Here is a 27166-nt window from a genome sequence, read left to right on the forward strand (position 1 = left end):
CCCAGCAGGCAGAAAACAGGGCACGGAGTCAGAAACCGAGATGCTGCAGCCAACAGTTTAGAAGAAAGACGGAAGGGATTGTGTGTCATTTCTTCCGGGATCTCCTTCCCAGGCTTACACCAGAAGCAGCTGAGAGGCAGAGCTGGGAAATCGTGCACGTAGCACACGAGAAGCTACGGAGGGCAGGATTACCATGCAACCGGGCCCGGCGCCTACCGTGTTCGTCACCACGAGGTAAAGAAGACGGAGGGAGGGGGAGCGTTCTTAAGGCGCACCCGGTTGTATCAACTTCCCCGCTCCCGACGCTTTTCAGCAGGGTTCGCTCCGGGGCGTTGGGTTGGGTGGGGAAGGGAGGGAAAGAGACCGAGACAGGCAACTTGGAAAGCGCTCCCCGACCAACTCAGGACCTCCTTTGCCCATCAAATGAATGCCCCCGGCCTGGTACCGCCCCTGGGAACAGCTGACTGAAGCCAAGAGAGGCCGGCTCGGCGGAGCCGAGAAGGACCAACCAACCTATCCTTCCTCTCCATCGTCCCTATTTTTCTGACCCAGGAAAAATCTCCTGGCCCGCCCCTCATTGCATTCCTTTCTACCGCGGTGGGGCGCCTCCCTTTGCTTTAGAGTTACTTTTCGCCGCTAGGAGGAGCTGTTACTGCGTCTCTCTCTTCGCCTCCCCCCTCCCTTTCCTTTTCCCACAGATTCCTTGCCTCATTTCCCTAAGGCTGGCTTTATTAAACCCGCTGAGAGGTGTTTTTCTACCTATAATGCCGTTTCCCCCATCCCTTTGCCTTTTTGTCTTGGGGGGAAAAAAAACAAGAAAGACAAAACCTTTGGGCAGTACAGGTAATCCTCGACTTACAACAGTTCATTTAGTGACTGCTTGAAGTTACAATGGCACTGAAAAGAGTGACTTGTGGCTGTTTTTCACACTTGCGACCGTTGCAGCATCCCCATGGTCACATGATCAAAATTCAGATGCTTGGCAACTGGTTTATATTTATGACTGATGCGGTGTCCAGGGGTCATGTGATCAGCCTTTGTGATCTTCTGACAAGCAAAGCCAGTGGAGAAGCCAGATTCACTTAACAACTGTGTTACAAACTTAACAGTTGCAATGATTCACTTAATAACAGTGGCAAGAAAAGTCACAAAACTCACTTAACCAATGTTTTACTTAACAACATAAATTTTGGGCTCAATGGTGATGGTAAGTTGAGGACTACCTGTGCATGCTTTCTTTCTGAAAAGTCTTAAACTGTTGTCCGCTCAGGCGAAATTCACTTGGCTGCTCCTAAATGTATTGCCAGGCTCCGAAGGTGTTTGCCCACTAATTTTTGGGCTCTCAGGTTACTGTTAAAAAGTGCAAGGCCAGAAAAAGAAATAAGTTTGCAACTCTAGGTTTTGCTATTTTTATGTTGCCTTTCTTCTTAAAAGTAACTTAAAAATAAGGCTCCCGGTGCTCATTGCATGAAGTCAAAGTTGTGTTGTAACGGTGTTGCTAAAATTCAACTCCTTTTTTTTTCTTTGCCATCTTTCTAGCTGTTTCTTTATTGTGCTTCCCCAAAATCTGTCCTGAAAGTGACTGTGAGGTCCTAGCAAGCTCAAGAGACCATTTCTTTTAAGGAAACAGTTTCTTTGGTTGCTGAACTACAGTTCCCAGCATCCCTCATCATTGCACTGGATGATGGGGATTTAGGCTCTGCAGTATTTATAGAGTCATGATTTCTCCCCTTCCGGGCTGTGAGTTCCTTGATTCCTTCAGTCCAATGACTTCCTTTATTCGCCACTAGTGCAGACTTTCTTTATGTGTTGCAAACTTATACATCATATGTGGAAGCCAGTTTGGTCTACTAGAGCCAGTATAGTTTAGTGGTTAAGGCACCAAGCAGGGGACTGTGAGTTCTAGTCCTGCTTTAGGCATGAAAGCCAGCTTGCTGACATTGAGCCAGTCACTCTCTCTCAGCCCAAATCACCTCACAGGGTTGTGATTGTGGGGGAAAATAAGTGGAAGAAGAAAAATAAGGCAGGATATAAACAAACCTCTGTTAAACTAATGGACTGATATTTATGCACTGTATCTGCATTGCTTATAATATTGACAAAAATGAATAGGAAATTTGGTTTAATTCACTAGGATCCCTTCCTCGTGGCTATTTATACTGCACTGCCATCGGTATTTGCTGGGGAGAGTTTCAGTTTGTAGTCTCTCTCTCAGGGAATGGAAAATACAGGTAACTTCTTTACATGTAGTTAGGCTTAAGGTGAAGATGCCCTCAGGACACAGTATAAGGTGACGTAAACAGACAAATTAACTTTGCCAGTTATCTTGGCAACAACACGGACAAAAGTTTGCCACTGCATTTTCTGAGATGTTTTTCTGTTTCTATCCTAGATCTAACCAGGTTGGTATGAAAGGGTCTTAGTTGTGAAATACATACAATGACATACTAAAACATGCAGGTGTGGAAAACAGAACTTCACAGTCCAAATGGCATCATGCAGGAGATGTTCTGTATCACAAGATAGGTGTATGTGGAGGGTTGCAGGTTCTTGAAGGTAAACACATAGTTTGTGCTTAAGAAGTGATTTAAGAAAGTAACATTAGTTACTGATTCCCAGTTTATTTAATGAATGTTCAGAAGGAAGTATCTTTTTTTAAAAAAAAATAGATCAGACGCTTTGTATTGGCAGAAAATATTATTTTTTGTATTATTGTGGAGCATCAAAGAGACAAACTTGCCCTAAGTAAAATAGCTTCACATTTTCTTTTTTTTTTCCTCTCTTAAAAAATTCAAATTAGGCAAAGGTGTTTTTTTCAAAAGGCAGCTGGACTTTGTTTTTTCCAGCTGCCTTTTGAAAAAACACCTTTGGGACAACCATGACCTGGATGATTGGGAATATCTGCAGTCAAATTAGGCAACTATCCCAGGTTACTGCAGTAGTTTTTACTTCTAAATAATAATATCTCTCCCCCCCCCCAATCTCAAAACCTATGAGTCAGCAAAAGCCAGTGTCAGCATTAAGAGAACATGGTCCATCTTTGAAATTCATGTTTTTACCTCTGCAGACCTCTTCAGAATGGCCATACAGGAATAGATCTGTCAGTCCCAGAGTATCAAGAAATACGAGGAAAGATGATGTCTGGACATGTGGAATATAATATTTTAGTAGTTACCCAACTGGCTGTGTTCAAAACTGCCAAGCACAAACCCGAAGACAACGTTCAGTTTATGGTAATGAAATCATTTGGAAATGTATTTCATATCTAATTTTATTAAGAGTTCACATCATAACAATGAAAAACCAAACTTATTAATTTCATTCCAGACAACATACTTGAAAAATATATTATGAAAATATCAGACCAAGAATAAAAAAACGCAAATAAAATAAAAAGGGAAAAAATGAAACACAAAATAGAAATGTAGTAAAATCATTTATTTGTTTATTCAAATATATTTATTGGTGATTTTTGAAGCTTCATAGGTAATGGCAGTGCCACCAAAGTCCTTCCACAAGAGGCATGTGCCTGGCCTAGTTCTTAGCAAAAGGGTAACATTGGATCTGGATTATATCAGGCAGTATATGATGACTGGATGCTTTATTGCCTTGAACACTGGGTTCTTGGGGGAATTTTCCTCTGATATCCTTACATACTACACCAGTGGTTCTCAATCTTTTTAATGCCGCGACCCCCAACCGGTCGTAAGTCGAGGAATACCCAACCGGTCGTAAGTCGAGGACTTTCCCTGCCCGGGAGCATCGCGCATGCGTGGTGCTGCCCCCTGCACCGGCCGAAGCGTAGCTGGCAAGCGGCAAGGACGGTGCAGGCCAACCACCTCCACCCCTGGCCCTCTTTTACTTACAGTTTTAGTAGTTGCTCAGCAGGGAGGGGTGGCAACTTCCAGACAGCTCGCCTTCGCTGCAGACAACTTGCAGCACCGTTTGCAGACTGGGACTTTTGGTGGGCTCAGCAGGTCAGAGACAGCCTGGACAATTCCTATTGGCTTTTGAAAGTTAATAGAATTAGACTCTATTCAAGAGAGTCTATTCCATTGGCTTTCAAAAGCCAATAGAATAAAAGGGAGTAGCACAGCTAAGGAAAAGGGGAAAAAAATGGCGGACTGCGTTGTTTGGCAACCCCCGTGAAATGGTCGTTCGACCCCAAATGGGGTCCCGACCCAAAGGTTGAGAACTGCTGTTCTACACGGAAGGATATTGCTTGTTTTAGTAGAGGAATACTCAATCCTGTAAGATTAAATGTGAAATTTTAAATCCCAGTGTAAGAGTTAAAGCTGACTTGGAGTTACTCTTTACATAGTACATGCTGTAACAAGGACAACTAAAAGTCCAAAGTTAACTTTTACTAACTTGGAAGTACTCCAGCTGTTTGGACTTCAGTTCCTCGAATTCCCCAGGCAGTTTGGCCATTGCTAAGAATTCACAGAGCTCAGCCAACCAGAATGAGCAAGAGTGTAGAAAACCATTTGAAGTACTATGGATGGAAACTAATCAAAGAGAGAAGCAACTTAGAACTAAGGAGAAATTTCCTGACAGTTAGAATAATTAATCAGTGGAACAACCTGCCTCCAGAAGTTGTGAATGCTCCAACATTGGAAGTTTTTAAGAAGAGACTGGGCAGCCATTTGTCTGAAATGGTATAGGGCAGAGTCTCCAACCTTTTGGGTAACAGGGACCGGTTCCGTGGAGAGAGGTTTTTCCGTGGACCAGAAGGGGCGTGGTTTTGCGTGCTACTTGCATCCCATGGATCGGGCTTTGTTTGTGTGGACTGGTTGCTGGCATGCTGCGGCCCGGTACTGGTCCACGGAGGTTGGGGACCCCTGGTATAGGGTTTCCTGTCTGAGCAGGAGGTTGGACTACAAGATCTCCAGGGTCCCTTCCAACTCTGTTCTATTCTATTCTCTGTATTCAGTATTTGTTGATAATTTTCCAACAGTTGCCATAGGTTCCCAGCCGTCTTCTCAAATCATTTATTAATTCCTCTGAAAGTATTCTTTTCTTTGCATTAGGTTGTCAGGGTCGAGAAATCAGTGGCCCATCATAATCTTTTTGAAAAGCAGTCCTGGAAATAAGTGAGACTTTCTGAAGTGAAATCTTGTTGTGGTCTGCACTGAATCCCACTGTATCTGGTAAACTGCTGGTCAGATTAATAATTTAAATTTATAAAATTGCCCAACTGAACTGTTTTATAAATTTAAATTATAAATTTGTACATAGTAAAACAAAACCTGCATAGATTACATTAGTAAAGAAAATAAAAGAGGGCCATAATCTTGAGAAACAATCATACTACAACTTTATTAAACACAATCCTATTTAGATTTGATACACACCTCTGCCTAAGCCACAGCTTGGGGAAAAAAAACAAGGCTTTCAAAGTTCTTTGATGGGTTAATACTGTTGAGTCTTTGATGCTGAAGCCTTCGGGGTTGCGTTTTATGTATTGCTTTTTAGTGTATGCTGTTGTATGCGTTTTGTTGTGTGCTTCCCTAAGCCAATTAATGAGCAATATGAGCTTGGGTTTACTTTAATTGGAGAAATATTTGTTACACTGTTCTAGATAACCAGAACTGAGGAAGGACTTCACAAAGTGCTATTTCAGTAGTAGTGCAAGATCCCAAAATGTAAAGTACAACGCAACACTGCAGAGTAGTGTCATGGCTTCCAGGTTACACAGCTTGAGAAACACCACTCAGACCATAAGCACCTTCTGCCAGGCTATTTCATTCAGCTGTTTTGATAAGAATTTGAAAGACATGGATTTTCTGTAGCAAAATGAAGACAATCAGATTTCCATTCTTTTGATTGGGATAACATGGCCAGTTCCACTAGAGGGCACTCAAACACTGTTGAAACTCTAGTCCTGATGGCAGGATGTTGGTTTGAAATCTGAAGTAATGATTTCATGCTAGACAGAATCCTTGACCTTTCTCTGACAGTTGGGTAACATTTCGCTCTCATTTGAAACGAAAGGGTTTCAAATAAATAAACTTAAGTTTATTCTATAACAGAGGGTAAAAGGGGGTTTTATAATGTTGTAGAATAAGTTTTAATTTGGCAAACAAGCTACAGTTCAATGTTTGAAACAGACTGGACATTTGTTCTTTTTTCTCTGATGAGATGAATGCTGTTCTAAGCTATTGGAGACAATATGGCTCAATATAATGTTTAAAATACTGCTCTGTCTTGGCTTTCAGTCTTGTTTAGTTGCCTTTTAGCTACAAAATGGCTGTTCTCCTTCAGTTAGCTTGTAAATTATCAACGGACAATGGAGCCTTATAAAAAGTGTATGCTCTTTATTCAGAGTATTCTTTATGAACATTGCTGGAGTTAATGGTTGTAACAGATCACAACTCCAGAAAGAGGCAGTACAATCAAACAATGTCTTAGCTTAAGGAGACCTTCTTAAACAGCTTCTCTCAACGGGGTTCTGTAGAACCCTAGGATTTCACAGATCATGATTTTTTTTTTTTTTAAAAAAAAAGCATTGTCCTTTTTACTTCGTGTGCCACAGAGAGCTAAAATTTGCAGTGGTGGGAATTTTTACTCACCGTGACTCTGCTTACTTATCCTGTAAATGTTCTGTGAGCTGTAGATATCATGATTTTTATGTATTGTAGGGGGCTCCCTGAGACTTGAAAATTATTTCAAGAGCTCCTCCAGGAGAAAAAAAATTGAGAAAGACTGGGCTAGCTAGGGCCTCTGGTCCAATTCCTTGTTCGGTGTAGGAATCCATAAAACCATCTCAAGGAAATACCATCCAGCTCTCTTCCAGTGCTCACCACTGCTTTTGAAAGGCAGTTCTACTGCTTAACACTTCTTACTATCAGGAAATTCCTCAGTATTCAGCCTGAATCTTCCTGTTTGAAAAGATTTTAAACCATTGGTCTTTATCCTGCTTACTTTCAGCAGAGAACAGGTTGCCCCCCCACCCCCCTTTATGAATATGATATGTGTAGACTGCTGTCATATCTCCTTCTAATCTTCCCTTTTGCGATCTAAATGTGCTTGATATAATTGTTCCTTTATAGAGGATGGCTTCCAGAACCCTTATCCTAGTTGTTCTTCTCTGAACCCATCCCATTTCTCTTTTAAAGTACAGTTCCCCCAAACTAAGTACAAGACTCCAAGACAGGCCTTTCTAACAGTACGATAAAACTACTACCTCCTGTAATGGATGTAGTGTGCCCATGTTTCTGTGCACTCACCTTTTCAGCTCTTGTATTATATATGCTTACCCATGTTCGCCTGGTGATATTTCTTACATACACTACTTACCAAACCATACCTCTATAGTTCTGAACCTATGCATTTGATTTATCCTACCCAAATGCTGGACTTTATATTTATCACACTTGAACATAATCTTGATGGAACAGATTCAGGGCTTAATCTGTCAAAACAGCTTTGTAATGTACAGTAATTTAAGGCAAAACTCTTGAGGTTTGCTGCAACCAGTGAAAGTGATAAATATCTCTTCCATTCCATTCTGTAAATTATTTATGAAGCCACATTTTAGTCATGGAGGCAAAAATGGCCCTTTGGGCAGTAGTTTTTTTTTCTCTCCTTAATCTGCAACATGTGCAAGTAGGAATATACCACCCTATCCTTTCCTTCTTTTCCTTCTGCTTCTCCCTTGCCAAGGCAACTGAGGATAGGAATGGAGGAAGTTTGTCTTAGCTTTTATGAATTCTGAAAAATCTGACTGACCACTCACTGTCAGAAGCAAAATATTTATTTATGATAGTCTTTTGTATCATTCATTTTTTTTTCTTCCTTTTACTCTTGACTGTGGCTCTTAACGTGTCATATTAGATGGAATTAGTGTTGTCTTGCAAGACTCTTTGCCGAGTATATTCCCCACTTAAAAATCTATGCAGAGCCTGTAATCAGTAGTATTTTATTCTCCTTCCTGGGCCCAAAAGATGCTTAATGGGGGAATCACCCATCTTTTGTTGCAAGGGTAGGTAGCCTCCTCCCCTTTATTGCAGCTCACAGAGACCCCATGATTCTGCCAGCAAGGTTCCATGGGAAGGCGGGTGAATATATTTTAATTAAATCTGTAATGTTTTAAATAGTAATAAATCTGTTTTGCCCCTGATGTCATTTTTTTAAAAAAATAAGCAAATTCTCCAATTTAAAAAAAAAGCGGGAGACTGAAAATATTAGTCCATCTGATGATACCAGATTAATTCTGTCTGGCATGTGCCATGGGACTTAGCACTTGAAAAAAATAAGTTTTTGGATATTTCAAGTAGTTTTGGGACATATTTTGATTTCTCCCTCATACTAAAAAAATCTAGAAATTTAGAACTGATTTTCAACTAACCAGCTTGATTTTCATGCTTGGTTTTAAATCTGTTGCTCAAGCTAACAATACAGCTTGTGTTGTTGTTGTTAATTGCGAAGTCGTGTCCGACCCATCGCGACCCCATGGACAACATTCCTCCAGGTCTTCCTGTCCTCTACCATCTTCTGGAGTCCATTTAAATTCACACCTACTGCTTCAGTGACTCCATCCAGCCATCTCATTCTCTGTCGTCCCCTTCTTCTATTGCCCTCAATCTTTCCCAGCATTAGGCTCTTCTCCAGTGAATCCTTCCTTCTCATTAGGTGGCCAAAGTACTTGAGTTTCAACTTCAGGATCTGGCCTTCTAAAGAGCAGTCGGGGTTGATCTCTTCTAGGACTGACCGGTTTGAACGCCTTGCAGTCCAAGGGACTCGCAGGAGTCTTCTCCAGCACCATAGTTCAAAGGCCTCAATTCTTTTGCGCTCAGCCTTTCTTATGGTCCAACTTTCACAGCCATACATTGCAACTGGGAAAACCATGGCCTGGACTATACGCACTTTTGTTGGCAGGGTGATGTCTCTGCTTTTTAGTATGCTGTCTAGATTTGCCATAGCTTTCCTCCCCAGGAGCAAGCGTCTTTTAATTTCTTGGCTGCAGTCCCCATCTGAGGTGATCTTGGAGCCCAGAAAAATAAAATCTGTCACTACCTCCATTTCTTCCCCATCTATTTGCCAGGAATTGAGAGGGCCGGATGCCATGATTTTGGTTTTCTTAATGTTGAGTTTCAAGCCAACTTTTGCACTCTCCTTCTTCACCCGCATCAAGAGGCTCTTTAGTTCCTCTTCACTTTCTGCCATTAGAGTGGTATCATCTGCATATCTTAGGTTGTTGATATTTCTCCCGGCAATCTTAATTCCAACTTTTGATTCATCTAGCCCTGCCTTTCTCATGATGTGCTCTGCATATAAGTTAAATAGGCAGGGCGACAGTATACAGCCTTGCCGGACTCCTTTTCCAATTTTGAACCAATCAGTGGTTCCGTGTTCGGTTCTCACTGTTGCTTCTTGACCCGCATATAGGTTTCTCAAGAGACAAATGAGATGGTCTGGTACTCCCATCTCTTTAAGAACTTGCCACAATTTGTTGTGATCCACACAATCAAAGGCTTTTGCATAGTCAATGAAGCAGAAGTAGATGTTTTTCTGGAACTCCCTAGCTTTCTCCATGATCCAGCGTATGTTGGCAATTTGATCTCTAGTTCCTCTGCCTCTTCGAAATCCTGCCTGTACTTCTGGTAGTTCTCGATCCACATACTGCTGGAGTCTAGCTTGTAGGATTTTAAGCATAACTTTACTAGCATGTGAAATGAGTGCAATGGTGCGATAGTTTGAACATTCTTTGGCATTGCCTTTCTTTGGAATTGGAATGTAAACTGACCTTTTCCAATCCTGTGGCCACTGTTGAGTTTTCCAAATTTGCTGGCAAATTGAGTGTAGCACTTTTACTGCATCGTCTTTTAAGATTTTGAATAGCTCAGCTGGAATACTGTCACCTCCACTAGCTTTGTTGTTGCTCAGATTTTCTAAGGCCCATTTCACTTCACATTCTAGGATGTCTGGTTCGAGGTCAGTGACCATCTCATTGTGGTTATCTGGGATGTTAAGCTCATTCTTGTATAGTTCTTCTGTGTAGTTTTGCCATCTCTTCTTAATCTCTTCTGCCTCTGTTAGGTCTCTGCCATTTTGGTCCTTTATCATGCCCATCTTTGCATGAAACGTTCCCTTCATATCTCCAATTTTCTTGAAGAGATCTCTGGTCCTCCCTATTCTGTTGTTTTCTTCTATTTCTTTGCACTGTTCATTTAAGAAGGCATTCTTATCTCTTCTAGCTACTCTCTGGAATTCTGCATTCAATTGGGTGTATCTTTCTCTTTCTCCTTTGCCTTTCGCTTCCCTTCTTTCCTCAGCTATTTGCAAAGCTTCCTCAGACAGCCATTTTGCTTTCTTGCATTTCTTTTTCTTTGGGATGGTTTTAGTTGCTACCTCTTGTACAATGTTGCGAACTTCCATCCATAGTTCTTCAGGCACTCTGTCTATCAGATCTAATTCCTTAAATCTATTTGTCACCTCTACTGTATATTCATCAGGAATATGATTTAGTTCATACCTGAGTGGCCTAGTGCTTTTCCCTACTTTTTTCAATTTAAGCCTAAATTTTGCAACGAGAAGCTCATGATCTGAGCCACAGTCAGCTCCTGGTCTTGTTTTTACTGACTGTATAGAGCTTCTCCATCTTTGGCTGCAGAGCACATAGTCAATCTGATTTCTATGTTGACCGTCTGGTGATGTCCATGTGTAGAGCCGTCTCTTGGGTTGTTGGAAAAGAGTGTTTGTTATGACCATCGTATTCTCTTGACAAAATTCTATTAGCCTGTGCCCTGCTTCATTTTGTTCTCCAAGGCCAAACTTGCCTGTTATTCCGGTTATCTTTTGGCTTCCTACCTTAGCATTCCAGTCCCCCATGATGATAAGGACATCATTTTTTGGTGTTAATTCTATAAGGTGCTGTAGGGCTTCATAGAACCGGTCAATTTCATCCTCTTCAGCACCAGTGGTTGGGGCATAGATTTGGACTACTGTGATATTGAATGGTTTGCCTTGGATTCGAATTGAGATCATTCTGTCATTTTGGGGATTGTATCCCAGTATTGCTTTTCCTATTCTTTTATTGACTATGAAGGCTACTCCATTTCTTCTGAGGGATTCTTGCCCACAGTAGTATACCTGATGGTCATCTGAGTTAAATTCACCCATTCCTGTCCATTTTAATTCGCTGATTCCTAAGATGTCGATGTTCAGTCTTGTCATCTCTTTTTTGACTACGTCTAGCTTGCCTTGATTCATGGATCTTACATTCCAGGTTCCTATGGAGAAAAAATCTTTACAGCATCGGACTTTCCTTTCACCACCAGATATATCCACAGCTGAGCGTCCTTTCGGCTTTGGCCCAGTCGCTTCATTCTTTCTGGCGCTACTAGTACTAGCCCTCTGCTCTTCCCCAGTAGCATATTGGACACCTTCCGACCTGAGGGGCTCATCTTCCAGCATCATATCTTTTTTCCTTTTAGTACTGTCCATGGGGTTTTCATGGCAAAGATACTGGAGTGGTTTGCCATTTCCTTCTCCAGTGGATCACATTTTGTCAGAACTCTCTGCTATAACCTGTCCGTCTTGGGTGGCCCTGCATGGCATAGCTTATAGCTTCATTGAGTTACGCAAGCCCCTTCGCCACGACAAGGCAGTAATCCATAAAGGGGAACAATACAGCTTAAAACTCCTATATTCTCTAGTATGTTCTTTGTCTCTGGATCCAAAACAACCAATTGCTTGGGCATCTGATCACTGCCCTGATACTTGCCAGAACTCACAGAGGCATAAATATGATTATGTTCTTTCAGAGTATCATCTTACTGTAAGCTGCAAGTGGACTATAATAGTGTCTATTCTTTGGAATTATTATATCCTGATGTCACCAATATTTAGAATAATTTCTCCATCTCATCATTAATATTTGGAAGCATCTATTAGATCTTTTAGATGCCTACCAAAGACCCATTTCTCCCGAGCCTTTCCTCTAGATCAGAGATCCCCAACCTTTTGGGCACCAGGGACCAGTTATGTGGAGAGAGGTTTTTCTGTGGATTAGAGGGGGCATGGTTTCATGTACTGCCTGCATCCTGTAGATGGGGCTTTGCTTGTTTGTGCAGACCGGTTGCTGGCATGCTGTGGCCAGTACCGGTCCATGGACCGGGGGTTGGGGACCCCTGCTCTAGATGATAAAATCATTTCGAGAATATTAATAGTCCAGTATGCTGAAATCACCAAGTTCACGTACTGTAAGAATGGAAATCTACAGGAAGTGGCACAGAGCTACAGTGTTTTTGTCACCCACAGCATCACTCACGATTGGCAATAAATTGGGACTTTTACTTGTGTATATACTTTAAAATACAAACTTTAAAAGAGATCTATTAAACTTCTGGGAGGCTTAACCCATTTATGTAGTTTACGCAAAGTCACTAAAATAAAAACTGAAAATATTGACCCTACTTATTTCTGGTGTAAGGTAGTTGCCCATATATGATTTGTGGAAAATATTGTATTTTTTTTTTCAGAATTGTTAGTCTGATCTGTTACATATTTATGCCTGTCACTTAAAAAATGAATATTTTTCTCCCTACATTACAGGTTTCTAAGAAGTACAGTGATATTGATGAGTTTTATCAAAAGCTTGTCACACGTTATCCACAAACCTCTCTACCCCCCTTGCCAAGAAAAGTGCTTTTTGTTGGAGAATCTGATATTCGAGAACGAAGAGCTGCCTTCAATGAGATTATGGGATTGATTTCTAAAGATGTGGCTCTTGCATCAAGCCCTGAGTTACTGGAATTTCTGGGTAAATTAAAACAAGTTCTTCACACTGAGTGGAATTTTAATAAATGGATCAACTCTTGGAACTTTGCAAAATCAGCAAAATGTTTCCACTTAAAATCTAGGTTAAATTCTCATTGTCACAAATAACTAATGGACGATACTTTTGGTTTGCTTCCCTACAAATATAATACTACAAATACACAGAAATATGTTATCTGGATATAAGAATGTTAGTTTCAAATTGTTTTCTGGGGGATTTGGTAATAGAAATCTATGGTGCAAAAGTACCCTAAGTAAAATATATTTATTGCCACAAATTATTTATATAGTGTAGAAATGTACTGTTTCTCCCATAAAAAGGCCCATTTTCTTCCAGTATAAGAATACTGGTTAGCTGTTGGTGATACTCATCTAGAGAAGTAATAGCTGTCGGTTGTGCACTGCTGCATTAATTTTTCTCTGCCTCTTTTTACAGGAACCAGATCCACTAGTGTCATTGATGTTAAGAGTAAAAATCTTCCCAAGAAGGAAGAAGAGGATGACGAAACCGAAGGATTTGATTTTTTCAAAGAGGAAAAAATACCTGATGTCATTTCTCAGTTAAGTTCATTTAAAAGCCAGGATGCCAAAAAGGAAACAGAAGAGGAAGAGAATGATGTGGATCCACTGGGTGTCCTCAAGTATGCCTTTTCAATTTTGTTTTTCCTATTCCGAATCTATTTGTAGTTGTAGTTGTAAAACTCCAGATGACCAGGAAACCCCAAAGTGTTAGATTTTTTTTTCCTGCTCTTTGCTGTCATCAAAATTCTGAGTTTTTGCAGCCCAAATAGAATTCAGAATTAATTTCTTAAAAAGCATTTTAGAACTCCCAATAGTTGTTCTGAGGATTACTAAAAGAAATGTAAAATAACTGAAATAAAGGGAGGGGGAAGCATGTACTTTGCATACTGACTGGTGATTATGGATCCATACAGCCTTGGATTATGAACTTTGTACTCATAAATTAAGAGATTGCCAGTAAAAGAGTTGGAGCAAATTGATTATTTCACCTCTTTTGTAAGCCAACACAATCAAGGTTGTGGACAAATGAAATAAAAATGCAGAATAAAAGAAAGACATACAAATAATAGAAATCATCTAAATGGCCAGTAGAAACCTTCAATCTTTTGCAAAAGCATGGTGGAGTGGTATTGTTTTAACAGCTGTACAAATTATCAAGGGGAAAGGGATTGCTTGAACTTCCAGGGGCAAGAAGTCAGATGTTTGATATATGAAACAAGACAATTTTCCATATTTTATGGCAGCATCACTGCCCGTCAAATATTTATGTATTTACACTCACAAGCACCCTTCCAGTCTATAGTAAATCAAAAAGGCAATCCTAATATAGAAATATAACAACAATAATAATTTTTTTTAAACTGTCAAACTCTACCACTCATTTCTGTAACTACAACAATAAAAGACATATTGATGACAGGTCTTAAATAAATGCCCTTCTCAGCCACTCAGTTTTTAAAGCTTCTTAAAAGCTTGGTAGTGATAAAGCTTTCTGGATTTTTAGTGGGAGGTGGTTCATTGATTAAAACAACAGACATTTCTCCTGGATTTCACACCTCATGTGGGGGAGGAACTTTAAGCATCCTTAGGTTACTAGATCAGTAAGAACTACTTGAAGTCAGTGGCTGGGTAGGTACCCAAATGTTAAGCCTTGCAGGGCTTCAAAAGTTAAAGCCATTCTTAAACTGGAACTTTGAACTACTGTATACCTGGAAGTACTCTGGCAAAGTATTGGTATTAATATGTGAGCATTAGATCTTATTCAAAATGCAAGCTGATACAGCTTGCAGAATACAGAATAACAGAGCTGGAAGGGACCTTGGAGATCATCTAGTCCCAGGGTAGGCAACCTTGGCTCTTTTATGACTCGTGGACTTCAACTCCCAGAATTCCTGAGCCAGCATGCTGGCTCAGGAATTCTGGGAGTTGAAGTCCACGAGTCATAAAAGAGCCAAGGTTGCCTACCCCTGGTCTAGTCCAATCCCCTGTCCAAACAGAAGACGCTATCATTCGGAACAAATTGGTGTTCAGTCTCTTCTTAAAAACCTCCAATGATGGAGCTTGCACAACCTCTGGAAGAAGACTTCTTCCAGACCCCAGATTTAGAATTTAAATAATTAGTCCAAATAAACTTTCTGATCTAAAAGGTATAGAAAAAAACATTATTCTGGGATCACCTGCAGCAAAGAAGTAGCAGTCTTTTTCAGAATTTCATTTTAAGGCCATATTTTTTAGAGAGACGTGGGACTCTCTCTTGACTGTATAGACGTGTTCTATTGTATTTTTATTGTAGTGTATTTTTAATGTAACTCAGCCGGAAGTCCCTAGTAGTTTCTATCCTCCCATTTTTAAATGTTGCTTTCTATTTTTCTTTACAAATCTCTTATTTCTTTGTTGGATTTTTTTATTTCTTGCTTTTCACCTTTTTTGCTTTTGAAAATGTCTCAGTTAAACGAACATTCTTTTTAATTTTTCAAATAATACTGAAGCTTTTAGCAAGTGCAGTGGTGCTGCTTTCATCATTCTGTTGAAAATCCTGTGGCTGCCGATGAACAGGCTTAAGTGAGACAGAGAGGCTTTGGCGGGGGGGGGGGGGGGCAGGAAGCCCTTAGAATGCCTCTTTGTAGTTTGAAAGCCACGATTCATTTTAAGGGAAGCAATTAATTGCATTAGTATTGATCAATTCTGTTTTGAACAAGTGCCTCGCTTTTAGCCTTTGGTCATCATGCTGCCCTAAGCAATCTTGGTTTTTGAAGTAATTTCTAAGCCATTTTAAATGGTGGAAGGAAATGGGAGAACAGGCTTTTTGTGATAAATTTATTCAGTAACTAATATCCCGGATGATACCCTAAATAACAAAAATAAAAGATTGTCTTGATGTATAAATTGTAGTCTGCATCTCTTTAGCTCAGATGTGCTTGTGTTTTTCAAGTAGGTTGCTGCAGGATCTTTTTATTTTTGACAACCAAGTTACAAGCCAAGTTCTGAAGGTGGGCTGGCCATTATCTAGGGCCAAGTGACATCAGCCCTGGCCATTCTTCCAATCCCAGCCATTTGTCAAAACCACCACTGTTGGTTAGCAGCTTTTATCAATTATGATTTTCGCTTGACCGTGGCTTCCCTCTTTCTTTCTAAGCATGTGTTTTTATCTGGCATTTATACAGTAAAAATCCTAATAAAATTATAATAGAACCCTTAGTTTGATCAAGATACACAAAGTAAGTTTATAAACAGTTTCTCTACAAAGTATTTTATCTCCGAAAATAAGATATTATAGAAACTGTCTATAAATAGATATCTCCAAAAATAGGAGACATCAGGATTTATGAAGTTTTTCTGAAAAGGAAAGATATATGCCTTTTATGAAATGTGGTTGTTTGTTAAATTTCTTTGCCACCCAACTCCAACAGTTCTGGCAGCTTACAAGTAAAAACTTATAAAAAACAAAGAATAAAGAATAAATGATAGCAAAGATGATAAAAACTGGGCAGGAAGGAGGGAAGGGAGGGAGGGAGGAAGAAAAGAAGAAGGGATGGGGAAAGGGAAGGAAAAAGAAAAGGACAGGAAAAGAAACAGAAACTAAATACAAGAGGGTTTCATTCACTCTCCCTAAAGGCCTGGGAGAGGAGCCAAGTCTTCACGTCCTTTTGAAACACCAGCAGGCTGGCAGCTTTCTGGATCTCAGAGGGAACCTGATTACGGAGGGAAGGCACTGCTGCAGACAAGGCACACTTCCACTGTTGTGTCCTGAGCCTGCAAATGTAGGCCCGGGATGTTGCAATGGTCCCAGGCAGCTTCTGCAATGCCTGGGACCAGACTGAGTGGCGCTGGCTTTGCGCGCATGCGCAAGGTACAAAAAGTGCCTGTTTTGTTGCCATTGTGTCCGGGGATCTGGGCATATAAAAGGAGGCCTGCGTGCCTTTGCTCGTTGTTGGAGTTTTGGAAACTTCGTTTATTTGAAAACGAAATAAAGAGTTGTTCCTTGCAAGATGTGTCTTCATCATTCGCCATTACTGAGAGGACTTAACATCCATGATTCTGGAAGGAAATATGTCAGCCTTGACAGATCAAATTGGCTGGGGCTGGGCAAATACTATGGGCTGTGATTTCTCTGTATTCCCCGGTGAGACATAAATGTGTTACCAGGTAAATGGAAGTTTGTGTCATAGTGAACTCTTGTGTATATGGGCTGAGTCACACTGATTCTTTGGACAGTAGAAAAGTGGCTGGCTATTATCTTTTTTGGGGGAAGATTTTGCTATTTTCCAATCTAATCTACAGCCCTGAGATTTTATCATAGTTTCCCATCCAAGAATCACCCAGATTTGCTTAGATTTTCTCACAAGGTAATGAAAATGTTGAAAGATATGTATTTAAATCCACTTGAGTGCTGATGAGGCCTTGGTCTAATTTACACAACCCAGTGAGAGCCCAGCAAATACAGAAATACTTCTTCAGGCTTTTTTTTTTTTTTTTGCTCCTTACAGTACATTTTGCCATTTACTGTAAATGACAGTTTTCGTAAGCTGATAGGCAGAATGTATCTTGATAATGGAACAGTGGAAAATATCTACATGCCAATTCACAATAACCCAATAATTTTTCCCTCTGTGTTGGGGAAAAAAACCCTCCCCCAGGTACCAGGTAAAAGCAATTATCACAGAGTTATGGTGATTTTACAAAAATTGCCCTGAATATAGATGATCGTTGTGATTTAAAAAAAACCCATTAGAGTGCGCGTGCAGGGTTTGTTCCTGCAGTGCCAAATAGTACTTTAGCCCCAATTAACTTTCATTATTTCTTGTTTTGGTCTCAATGCAAGACTGTTCCTACAGTGGCAAACACTTTTTCAACCCCAGTTACTGTTGTATTATTTTGCTGGATTTACTCCTTTAGAGTTTAAGAGCAGAATGTATGCAGGGTGGGGAAATAGAAGTAACACATGAATAAAACCAAGTTTATATGCCTCGGTACATATATTTATCAAATTTATATAGTTGTCTATCTCATCAAAAGTGACTCTGAGCAGCACACAGCCATCTACATTAAGAAATAAATAGTAGAAAACAAATATACAAACCCTTGGGTGAAATGAGAGGTATGCAAGGTCCCTCTAACCATATAATAATAATAATAATAGTAGTAAAGTTGGAAGGGACCTTGGAGGTCATCTAGTCCAACCCCCTGCTCGGGCAGGAAACCCTACACCATTTCGGACAAGTGGCTGTCCAGTCTCTTCTTAAAAACTTCCAGTGTTGGAGCATTTACTGCTTTTGGAGGCAAGCTGTTCCACTGATTAATTGTTCTCACTGTCAGGAAGTTTCTCCTTAGTTCTAGGTTGCTTCTCTCCTTGATTAGTTTCCACCCGTTGCTTCTTGTCCTGCCTTCAGGTGCTTTGGAAAATAGCTTAATTCCCTCTTCTTTATGGCAGACCCTGAGATATTGGAATACTGCTATCATGTCCCCCCTTGTCCTTCTCTTCGTTAAACTAGACATACCCAATTCTAGCAACCGTTCCTTATATGTTTTAGCCGCCAGTCCCCTAATCATCTTTGTTGCTCTTCTCTGTACTCTTTCTAGAGTCTCAACATCTTTTTTACATCGTGGTGACCAAAACTGGATGCAATATTCCAAGTGTGGCCTTACTAAGGCATTAAAGAATGGTATTAATACTTCACGTGATCTTGATTCTATCCCTCTGTTAATGCAGCCTAGCACTGTGTTAGTATCTGTGTTAGTATCTGCCACCAAAGATGGTCTAATCCTGAAACCTAAAGCCCGCAAATCCAGAGGCACTTAATCTTGTCAGGGTTCAGCTGAAGCCTGTTCCTCATCCAGAACCTCACAGCCTCCAGGCACCAGGACTGACATTCATGGAATCACTTAATTCACTGATGATACCTCACCCCATGGCAGTGGATGAGTTCACCCAATGGCCTCATGTAGGTGCAAAAAAAAGAGAGGAGAGAGCACTTGGACATATAGTAGGGATCAAGGCTTGGATCCTCCTCCCTAATATAACATATTTAATAATGTCCCTTTTTCCAAACCTGACATGTTGGGCAGAATTACCTTCTTTGCTTAGCTTGAGTGTAGTATAAATAGGCGCTAAGCATTTTTTTTCCTGCTATGTCTTCATGGTTCTGCCTTCATCTCATCCATAACACATACTTGAAATAGCTTTAAGTCATCCATGAGGTTTCCTTACTTATCCAGGTGCATCTGTTGTACTTCTCAGCTACTCCATCATGAGTGTAACCAACTCAGTTCCTATTGGCCGTTTTAGGCTGATTTAGACCTGGCCACTCTGCCTTGACCTTTAAGTGCTATTCTCCATAGCTGTTCTGGTAGGAGGTCCTGTATTCTATCTTTGCATCTGCAGGAGACATGGCTTTGAAAGAGAAATTAACAGCTGCCTGGAAATGGATGATCATCAGGTGTGGTATTTTTAATCACAATAAAGGAAGATGAGAATTTTTGAACGAGAAGTAAACCCATATTGAAGAATGACCTAGCAAGCATTGCTGGGTTCAGGAAGGGAATTTTCTTCCCACCATCACACATATTCCAGAAACTAAAGTATAAGGTCAATCCAGGAAAGGTGGCAACCCTATATCTGGGCCTGTGAATATCTTTTTTAAGTGTTCAGAAAAGAAAAAGGACATGAATAGCTTTGCTTTGTTAGAGCTTTTAAACTAAAACAGGAGGAAAACATATTTTTATAGCTGTTATAGCTAGTATATCTGAAGATAATTATATAGTGAGCTAAAGGCCCATCAGTTGTAGCATTATATTTTCCCCCAAACATTTCAGCCTCAAAATAAATCTCATTTCCAAGGCCTATCAAAACTCCCAGCAAGCATTTTTAGGGCAATAATTTTAAATATTTAGTGGAGGAAAATGTTTCTCAATGGCACTGATATTTTTTTTAAAAAACCACAAAAACAAAAAGGCCCATCTTTGCAAAATGCTTTAATGTCCTACATTTACGTTTTTTTTACTGTTTCTGTTGTGTTTATCCTTCCATGAATTGTGTTGCAAGCTTGCTACTTCAATTGCACAAACTAGGAAAATGTAAAATTGTGAGAGATCAGTTACTTGTTCAAAGCTATAAAATCTGCTTAGGTCAGGGAGTTTGCCTGTCAAAATAATTATGTTATGGTCTACAAAAAAACAACTGACTTTACAAAAACATTCATCTGCTGCAATATATCAAACTTTCAATGGTAGATCTCTCTCTCTCTCTCTCTCTCTCTCTCTCTCTCACACACACACACACACACACACACACACACACAGAGAGAGAGAGAGAGAGAGAGAGAGAGAGAGAGAGAGAGAGAGAGAGAGATTCTTTCCTCCATTGACAAATAGGTCTAGAAGTTCATAGTAAAGATGAGTTGGGAGAAGGCAAGTCAATTGTATAAGGACAATTGGGCAGGCGGTTCAACTAGAGAAGACCTCCAAGACCTTCAACCCTATGATTATATCAGAAACCTTGTTCCTGACATCTTTTTTCTACCTAGAGAAGTTCTTCTTTTGAGTACTTGAGGAGGCGACTATTTTGCTAAACCACATCCACTGGCAGTCCATTTAGGGGGCAGGGTTGGCTAGGCAACCACAAGTTCACATTTGCTGGTAGCTTAAATTCTGCAGCTGCTTTTATAGGCATTCCATCTCTCTTCATTTTTCTGTAGTGTATTTAGCAACTATCAGCCAGTCTTTTGCAGCTTCATATGAAATGGGACAGTGTGATACCATGAAATGAAGCTTGAGCAAATGATCTTGGGAAAATGTTTCTTTGAGTGGATTGGTGATACAGTGGAAATGGTTAATGGTTTTTTGGGGTTGTTTTTTTAAATGAAATGCAGCTCTTTTGAATACTCCTTCCTAGACATAGAAAATGAGTATGTTAGGAAAGGCTGATCTTTGGTGAGGTGAATCTTTAGTCAGAAGGACTGATGGTTTGGGGATTAGGGAAAAGAAAAAGGTTGAATTTTGAGTTGTTACTGTGCTCGAAAGCAGGTCAAGCTGGGGTCAGCGTTAACAACTCCTTTGCAGTTTGTGAGCAACCTTTTTCAAAGCACAGACAGATAAGTGCCACAACAAATTTGCTCGACCCAAGCTTTCTTTCTTCCCTGGCTGTGGAGCTGGGGAGAGGAGACCCTGAAGCTTCTTTTGTCTAAAGGGATCGATGATAATAATAGCATGACTCAGCTCTTCCGCCCCAAGAATTCCAAATGGGCATTACCTCATCAAATGCTCCCAGGCATCTAACTGAGGAACAGGAAATGGGTTGAATCATTCAATTCACAGAGCTCTTTTGTTGACAGTAGAAAGTGTTAATGGGAGTAGCGTTCAGTTGCCTTTTGTTCATCCCTCCTCTTTCCCTTTCTAATAAGATTCGATTGGGTTGGGCTTTTAAAAAAGCCTTACTCATAGTATGTAGATGATTGTGAATGTATGCGTTCCTTCTTACAAATAAAGTCATTAAAACACATTGGAATTGATGTGGCCAGTGCTCTTCTGGTATATCTAGGTATCCTTTGCTGGTTGTCACTGGCTTTTAAAGCAAGGAGTTACTGGAATGCCTACTTTAGCTCTTTGTTTCAGCTGGATTTTCCCTGCTTCTGCTGCCATACATGAAATACCATCATGTAACAGCAGCAGCCAACTAGCAGTAATACAGGGCAAATAAATGCTTAAATGGACAAATCATTGGGCAGTTAAATTTATTTCAGACAAAGGTGGCGTTCAACAGCGTGAGCCTGACCCCATTGCAGCCAGTGATTTGGCTATCTGGCCAGTGAGTTGAGATTGGGGCCCTGAAACAGAAATTTGCAATTTCTTTCCTTGGAACAGTTCATGTCCCATCTCCCACCACACTTACTTCTGTCTGTCATTGCTGTTACCCTCTGGTCAACCTCCAACCTTCTCAGCCACCAAGTACCCCATGTCAGATAATAACAACCAACCAAAAGTCAACTAGAAAAGTGATACGAACCTAACTAACCCCACATTGTTTCCCCACCATTCTCATAATGGAACAATTCCAACATAAATTGTTTTCTTGACTTTTCAGTGCTTGTTTCCTGGAAAGGGGATTGCACTGAATATGCTATGACTTACCTTTCAGTAAAAGTCTTTTGGCTTGTAAATTCAAGCTTTGTGTTGCCCGGTTTCCTTTGTGTTTTCCTTTGTCTTGTTTCAAAAAAGCATGCTTAGAATTGCAGACTAAGTACAATGTAATTCCCATGGTTTCGATGTGCCAACAGACTTAATTTACATTGTAAAATCTTAAAATAAGTCTGGTTCTTTGACAGAGTTATGTTTATCTGTATTTTAATAGTATATTATGTTTTCCATTTTTTTTTAACTGCCTGGCCCAAAATAGTAAGAAAGAGCAAAGTACAGAAAAGTACAGAAGAGCAAAATCTGTGCTCATCCTGTCCCTGTCAGACCTATAGGCATTGTACAGACCCTGGCCAGATTTCAAAGAACAGTGCAACTAGCAACAGCAATAGCACTTAGACTTATATACCACTTCATAGTGCTTTACAGCCCTCTCTAAGCAGTTTAGAGTCAGTATATTGCCCCCAACAACCTGGGTGCTCATTTCACCAGCCTCGGAAGGATGGAAGTCTGAATTAACTTGAGCTGCTGGCAGCCAGCAGTCAGCAGAAGTAGCCTGCAGTACTGCATTCTAACCACTGCACCACCACAACTAGCTCTGAAAGTCCACTGACGGTCAGGTTAGACCTGTTTACTTGGACCAGCTAGGGACCAGCTCATGGTAAGCCTCATGTGGAATGAGAAGAGCCTAAGAGAGAGGGAGAGGGAGAGAGGGGGGGGGCACCTGTCATTTCCTAATAGAAATGCTTAGGTGACAAAGGATATCCATGAAGCTGTCAACTAGCTTCAGACTTACTTTACAAAACAAAACAAAACATAGCAACATTCAGAGGAAGTAAGTAAAAAGAGAATTGAGGTGCAGTCCCTGTTTAGGAAAGGCTTTATCTTACATTGGGTTTTAAGAGCTTGATTAACATTGCATTTATAATTTCTAATTATTGTAATTAAGCAAATTGAATTTCCTATCAACCTTAAAGCAAATTCACACTAATATTGTAGTTTATGAAGTAAGTTTTATCTGTTCCTTTTTCTTCTACAAGAAAGTTATGACCCAACAGTGATTACCTTAGGAAAAGACATTGCATATGCATTGTACTGTGAACTAACTCTAACCTGTATTGGCTTTATGTATAAAGAGCAACTGAATAAAATTAATAGGAAAGAATCTTGGAAAATAGTGTTCATTCTTCTAGTAAGAACACATATGCTGCATAAAGTGGCACAAATTAAAGGAATATGTATTAAAAATAGTATTTTCAATATCTCCAAAGCAATGAAAGTAATTCAGCAAATGGAAATATTTGTGTCTATATTTGTTCTAAACATTCTTTAGTACTAAAGTATCATTTTCCTACAGAATTTGACCAGGTTCTGGGAACATTGCAGTTTTGCAGTACTAGCAATGAATCAGCAATGAGTGGAATGACAGTGATAATTGGAAGCTCATGACTTGTTTAGCCCAGCAGCAACAAACCCATAGAAATAGGTTTCCGTATTTCAACTTTAAAAAAAAAAAGAGGCACTTGGAGAAGTTACAAACGGTGCCATGTGAGTGAGCACTGACAGCTGCGTAGGCATCTATCTCTTCCCATGGAACATGTTATGCTTTCTCAGCTCTTTTTGTTGAGGTCATGCTGGGTATATGGGCATTTCTGATCAATCATCTTGTTCTGTGTTCTCTCCCTTAATTTAATCCCCATTACTGGAACTTGGCAGCATAACCAGTCTTATTTGGAAGAGGGCATTCATTCAGTCACTTTGAATGACTTTGGGGTTGGACGTATTCTTAATATAATTTGCTCTTGCGTTTGGACATTTTATGCCACTGACAGATATTCTTATCAGAATGGCTTGTGGCAGCAGGAACTTGCTATATACAGATTTAAGAAGCTTGGTGCCTCCATGTTTTGAGGTAACAGGAAATGTGCATTGCTAGTTATGTCAAGTTGATCACTGATGCCTATAGAAAAGAAAGTTGTAAGACGTCTGGCAATAACACTCTCCCTAAGTATCAGTAATGGTTAAAATTAGTTCATAATCAAGTTTAGTTTAGCAGTGGTATTCTTAATAATCTCCCAGGTTTAACATTATTTCATTCTTAAATATATGCCTGTATAGTTCAGTTCAGTTATTTATTTATTTATTTATTAAATGTATATGTCACTCATCTTGAGGTGGTATATTAAATGTAGTATCATGATTTACTACATGGTTATGTAGTATCATGATTTACTATACCTTGTAGTCCTGGAGAAAAAAAAGAAAAAAAGCCTCACGAAGTCTGTCCCCAGATTCTCCATCTACAACATTCATATTTAATGGGCCAATGAATGCTTTGCTGAATTAATTTGAGCTATGCCTTCCCTCTGTTCTGCACCTTGTACTACCATTACTTTCAGAAGACATGGAAATGTTTTTCAGAATTGTCTTCCCTTCCTTATGAATTGCTGGGGACACATTTTCAGTATCTGTATCATTTTTCTTTTCTTCCAGGTAGAATAAAATTTGCTGATTTTGTTTTTAAAAAGGTTTGAACAAGTTTGGCTATATATGTGTGTGTGTAGTGTGTGTGTGTATGTATATACAAATATATATATTGCAGTATTTTATGATCAACTATAAATATTCTTCCCATTTGTATCTTTCATATGTCACATTTAAAGCAGATGGCGTAGAAAGAGTTCCTTCAACAGCTTCATGATTATAATGTAGACCATTCAGTGTATATATGTGTATGTATGCGCACATGCCTTTGAGTTAGTGTTGACTCCTGGCAACTGCCTCAACAAGTCCCTGCAATTTTCTTGGCAAAATTTCAAAAGTGGTTTGTCATTGCCTGCTTTTTAGAGCCAAAAGAGAGTGACTGGGCCAAAGTTACCCAGGTTTTGTGCCTAAAGTGAGACTAAAACTCACAGTCTTCTGGTTCTCGACTACACCAAACTGACTGTAGGCCATGCAGATCAAGGACCAAATTAACATTGGGACAGAATTGACATTAGGTCAGGATGAGGACCCTTTATGCTATTTTCAATACTTTCAGAACCATGGAGCAATTCAATGGAGCAATTCAGCCATGTTTCTTCATTCATGGCTAATAAAATTAAAGTCATGACATGGTTGAAAAGGGTCAATACCAGCACGCCAAATCGAAATCCCTACTGTCAGAAGGTTCTTAATAATTTCTGGTTTATTATTTAAAATTTTAGATCTAAAAAACTCAAGAAGCCCACATCCTCACCTGCTCAAGAAGATAAAACCAAGTTAACGATTTTTCATGAAGAAGTGGATTTGGGAGAAGAACTATTCAGTACATTTGAAGATTTTTCATCCCCCAGCAACAAGAAGATATTGGCAGTCAAAGAAGGTATTAATGAATATTCACGTTTCTTGTTATATACTCCATAGCAGTGGTGGTGAACCTATGGCACGGGTGCCAGAGGTGGCACGCAGACCCCTCTCTGTGGGCACGTGCGCCGTTGCCCCAGTCCTAGGCCTTCAGCTGGGTTTTATAAAATCTTTTTGCTTTAGGCCTCTGCCGCCGTGTGCAAAAAAAAAAAAGGTTCAATCAATCAATCAATTTCAACTTCTCGCGAGAAAAAAAAATCTTTCAAAGTTGGAATTGATTGATTGAACTTTTTAGTCCCACCCAGTCTGCCTTTACCACTGCAGCCACGCCCACCCAGTGGGCACGCCCAGCCAATGGGCCATCACACCCACCTGGCACCCGACGATGCATAAGTGGTTTTGGGTTGCAGTTTGGGCACTCGGTCTCTAAAAGGTTCACCATCACTGCTCTATAGGATTAAAAAAAAGTGTCACAAACCATGGAATCTTTGGTTGTAAAACTCTGTCTTGGATTCTAGAGATAGTTACTTAATTCCTTAACTATTTTTTTTTAGCTAGGTTTATTTATTGCATTTCTATCATTTATTTTCTGTGACAGATCAAATCAGTGTCTTGGATCCTCCTCCCCCCTCTCCCAACATCTTATCCTCACATTCGTAACCAAAAATCTCATAGTGAACCTCCATGGCCAAAGGAGAGTTTGAACTCAGCAGTTTTTCAACGTGTTAACTATTACTATTATATAAGTCCTTCATGCATAATGTTTAAAAATGCTGAGATAATTTAAAGAAAGAAAAAAAGACTTGTATCCCATCTGTAAGATACACAGTATCTGCTTAACTTTTCAGCTTATTATGTAAAACTGGAATGGGCCATTGGTTATGCTTGGTTAGGCTAATTCTCTTAACCCTAACGAATTCTCTTGGTTAGAGAATTGTAATGCAATAATATTTCAAAGCTTCTTCCAAGCCTGGTATAAACTATGCTTCATTTAGTATACCTAGTGAATAAAATAATTCTACGTTTAAAAAGGAATAAAGATCACTTTTTTCTGTTTCCTATGCAGAAGTGAATTGGTATAATAAAATATTTTCTCTCAAAATAGTTTGGCAGTGGAAGTCAATGATACAACTTAGTATAATTCAGGATTCATGGCAATGTGACATAGGTCAATTGAATCTGATATTCCCCACTTTGCAAATCTCTTTAGTCTTCTATGTGGGCGGGGCCTACTTGAAACTGGATCATGTGAAATTAGTTCTATGGTTTTTGCCCACCCAACTCAACTCAGCCATGGTAGTGCAGTGGTTAGAATGCAGTTTTGCAGGCTAATTCTGCTGACTGCCAGCAGTTCGATTCTCACCAGCTCAAGGTGGACTCAGCCTCCATCCTTCTGAGGTCAGTAAAATGAGGACCCAGACTGTTGGGGGCAATATGCTGACTGTGTAGAACCACTTAGAGAGGGTTGTAAAACACTGTGAAGCGGTGTATAAGTCTAAGTGCCATTGCTATTTAGGCTATAGTTGCTGTTTATCACTGTATTTTAGCCTGATTCTGTCTGTCTTTTGTTTAAATGTTAGATGTGAAATTATTTGAAGGACCAGATCTTGGTGGAATGGTAACTCTTGGAGATCCACTGCTTTTGCTGACAGCCAGTGAAGACAGAGAACCTGTGTTAAATGTTAGTCCTGCTGAAGACATAGAGGAACTATTGAGGTATTCATCTGAATTGCATGATAAATTTAGTGTTGTGTGCTTATGATCTCTCTCCTCAAGCTTGTCTGCCTCAAGCAGCCCAAGATTAGAAGACAACTTCTTGGCTTTAGCCTACTAAGGTCCCACTGTTTTCAAAATTGGGATTGTATAAATAAATGTGAATGGGTATGGA

The 27166-nt window shown here is 39.9% G+C and overlaps 1 protein-coding gene across 1 annotated transcript; it reads left to right on the forward strand.

The window, feature by feature from the left end:
* HS1BP3 (HCLS1 binding protein 3) lies at nt 1-27166 on the forward strand. The gene is made up of 6 exons (XM_039364327.1): nt 1-234; nt 3068-3233; nt 12559-12766; nt 13220-13424; nt 25140-25297; nt 26859-27166. The coding sequence occupies exons 1-6, from the start codon at nt 194-196 to the stop codon at nt 27038-27040; spliced, it is 960 nt and encodes a 319-aa protein (XP_039220261.1). The 5' UTR covers nt 1-193; the 3' UTR covers nt 27041-27166.

This window comes from Crotalus tigris, unplaced genomic scaffold (genome assembly GCF_016545835.1).
Source record: "Crotalus tigris isolate CLP2741 ecotype Arizona unplaced genomic scaffold, ASM1654583v1 scf7180000019740.931981, whole genome shotgun sequence".
Lineage (NCBI taxonomy): Eukaryota > Metazoa > Chordata > Lepidosauria > Squamata > Viperidae > Crotalus > Crotalus tigris.

Coding starts and splice junctions, on each gene's coding strand:
- HS1BP3 (XM_039364327.1), top strand. CDS start 194: ATGCAACCGGGCCCGGCGCCTACCGTGTTCGTCACCACGAG. Junction 3,234..12,558: donor AAGACAACGTTCAGTTTATG/GTAATGAAATCA, acceptor CCTACATTACAG/GTTTCTAAGAAGTACAGTGA. Junction 12,767..13,219: donor TGAGTTACTGGAATTTCTGG/GTAAATTAAAAC, acceptor CTCTTTTTACAG/GAACCAGATCCACTAGTGTC.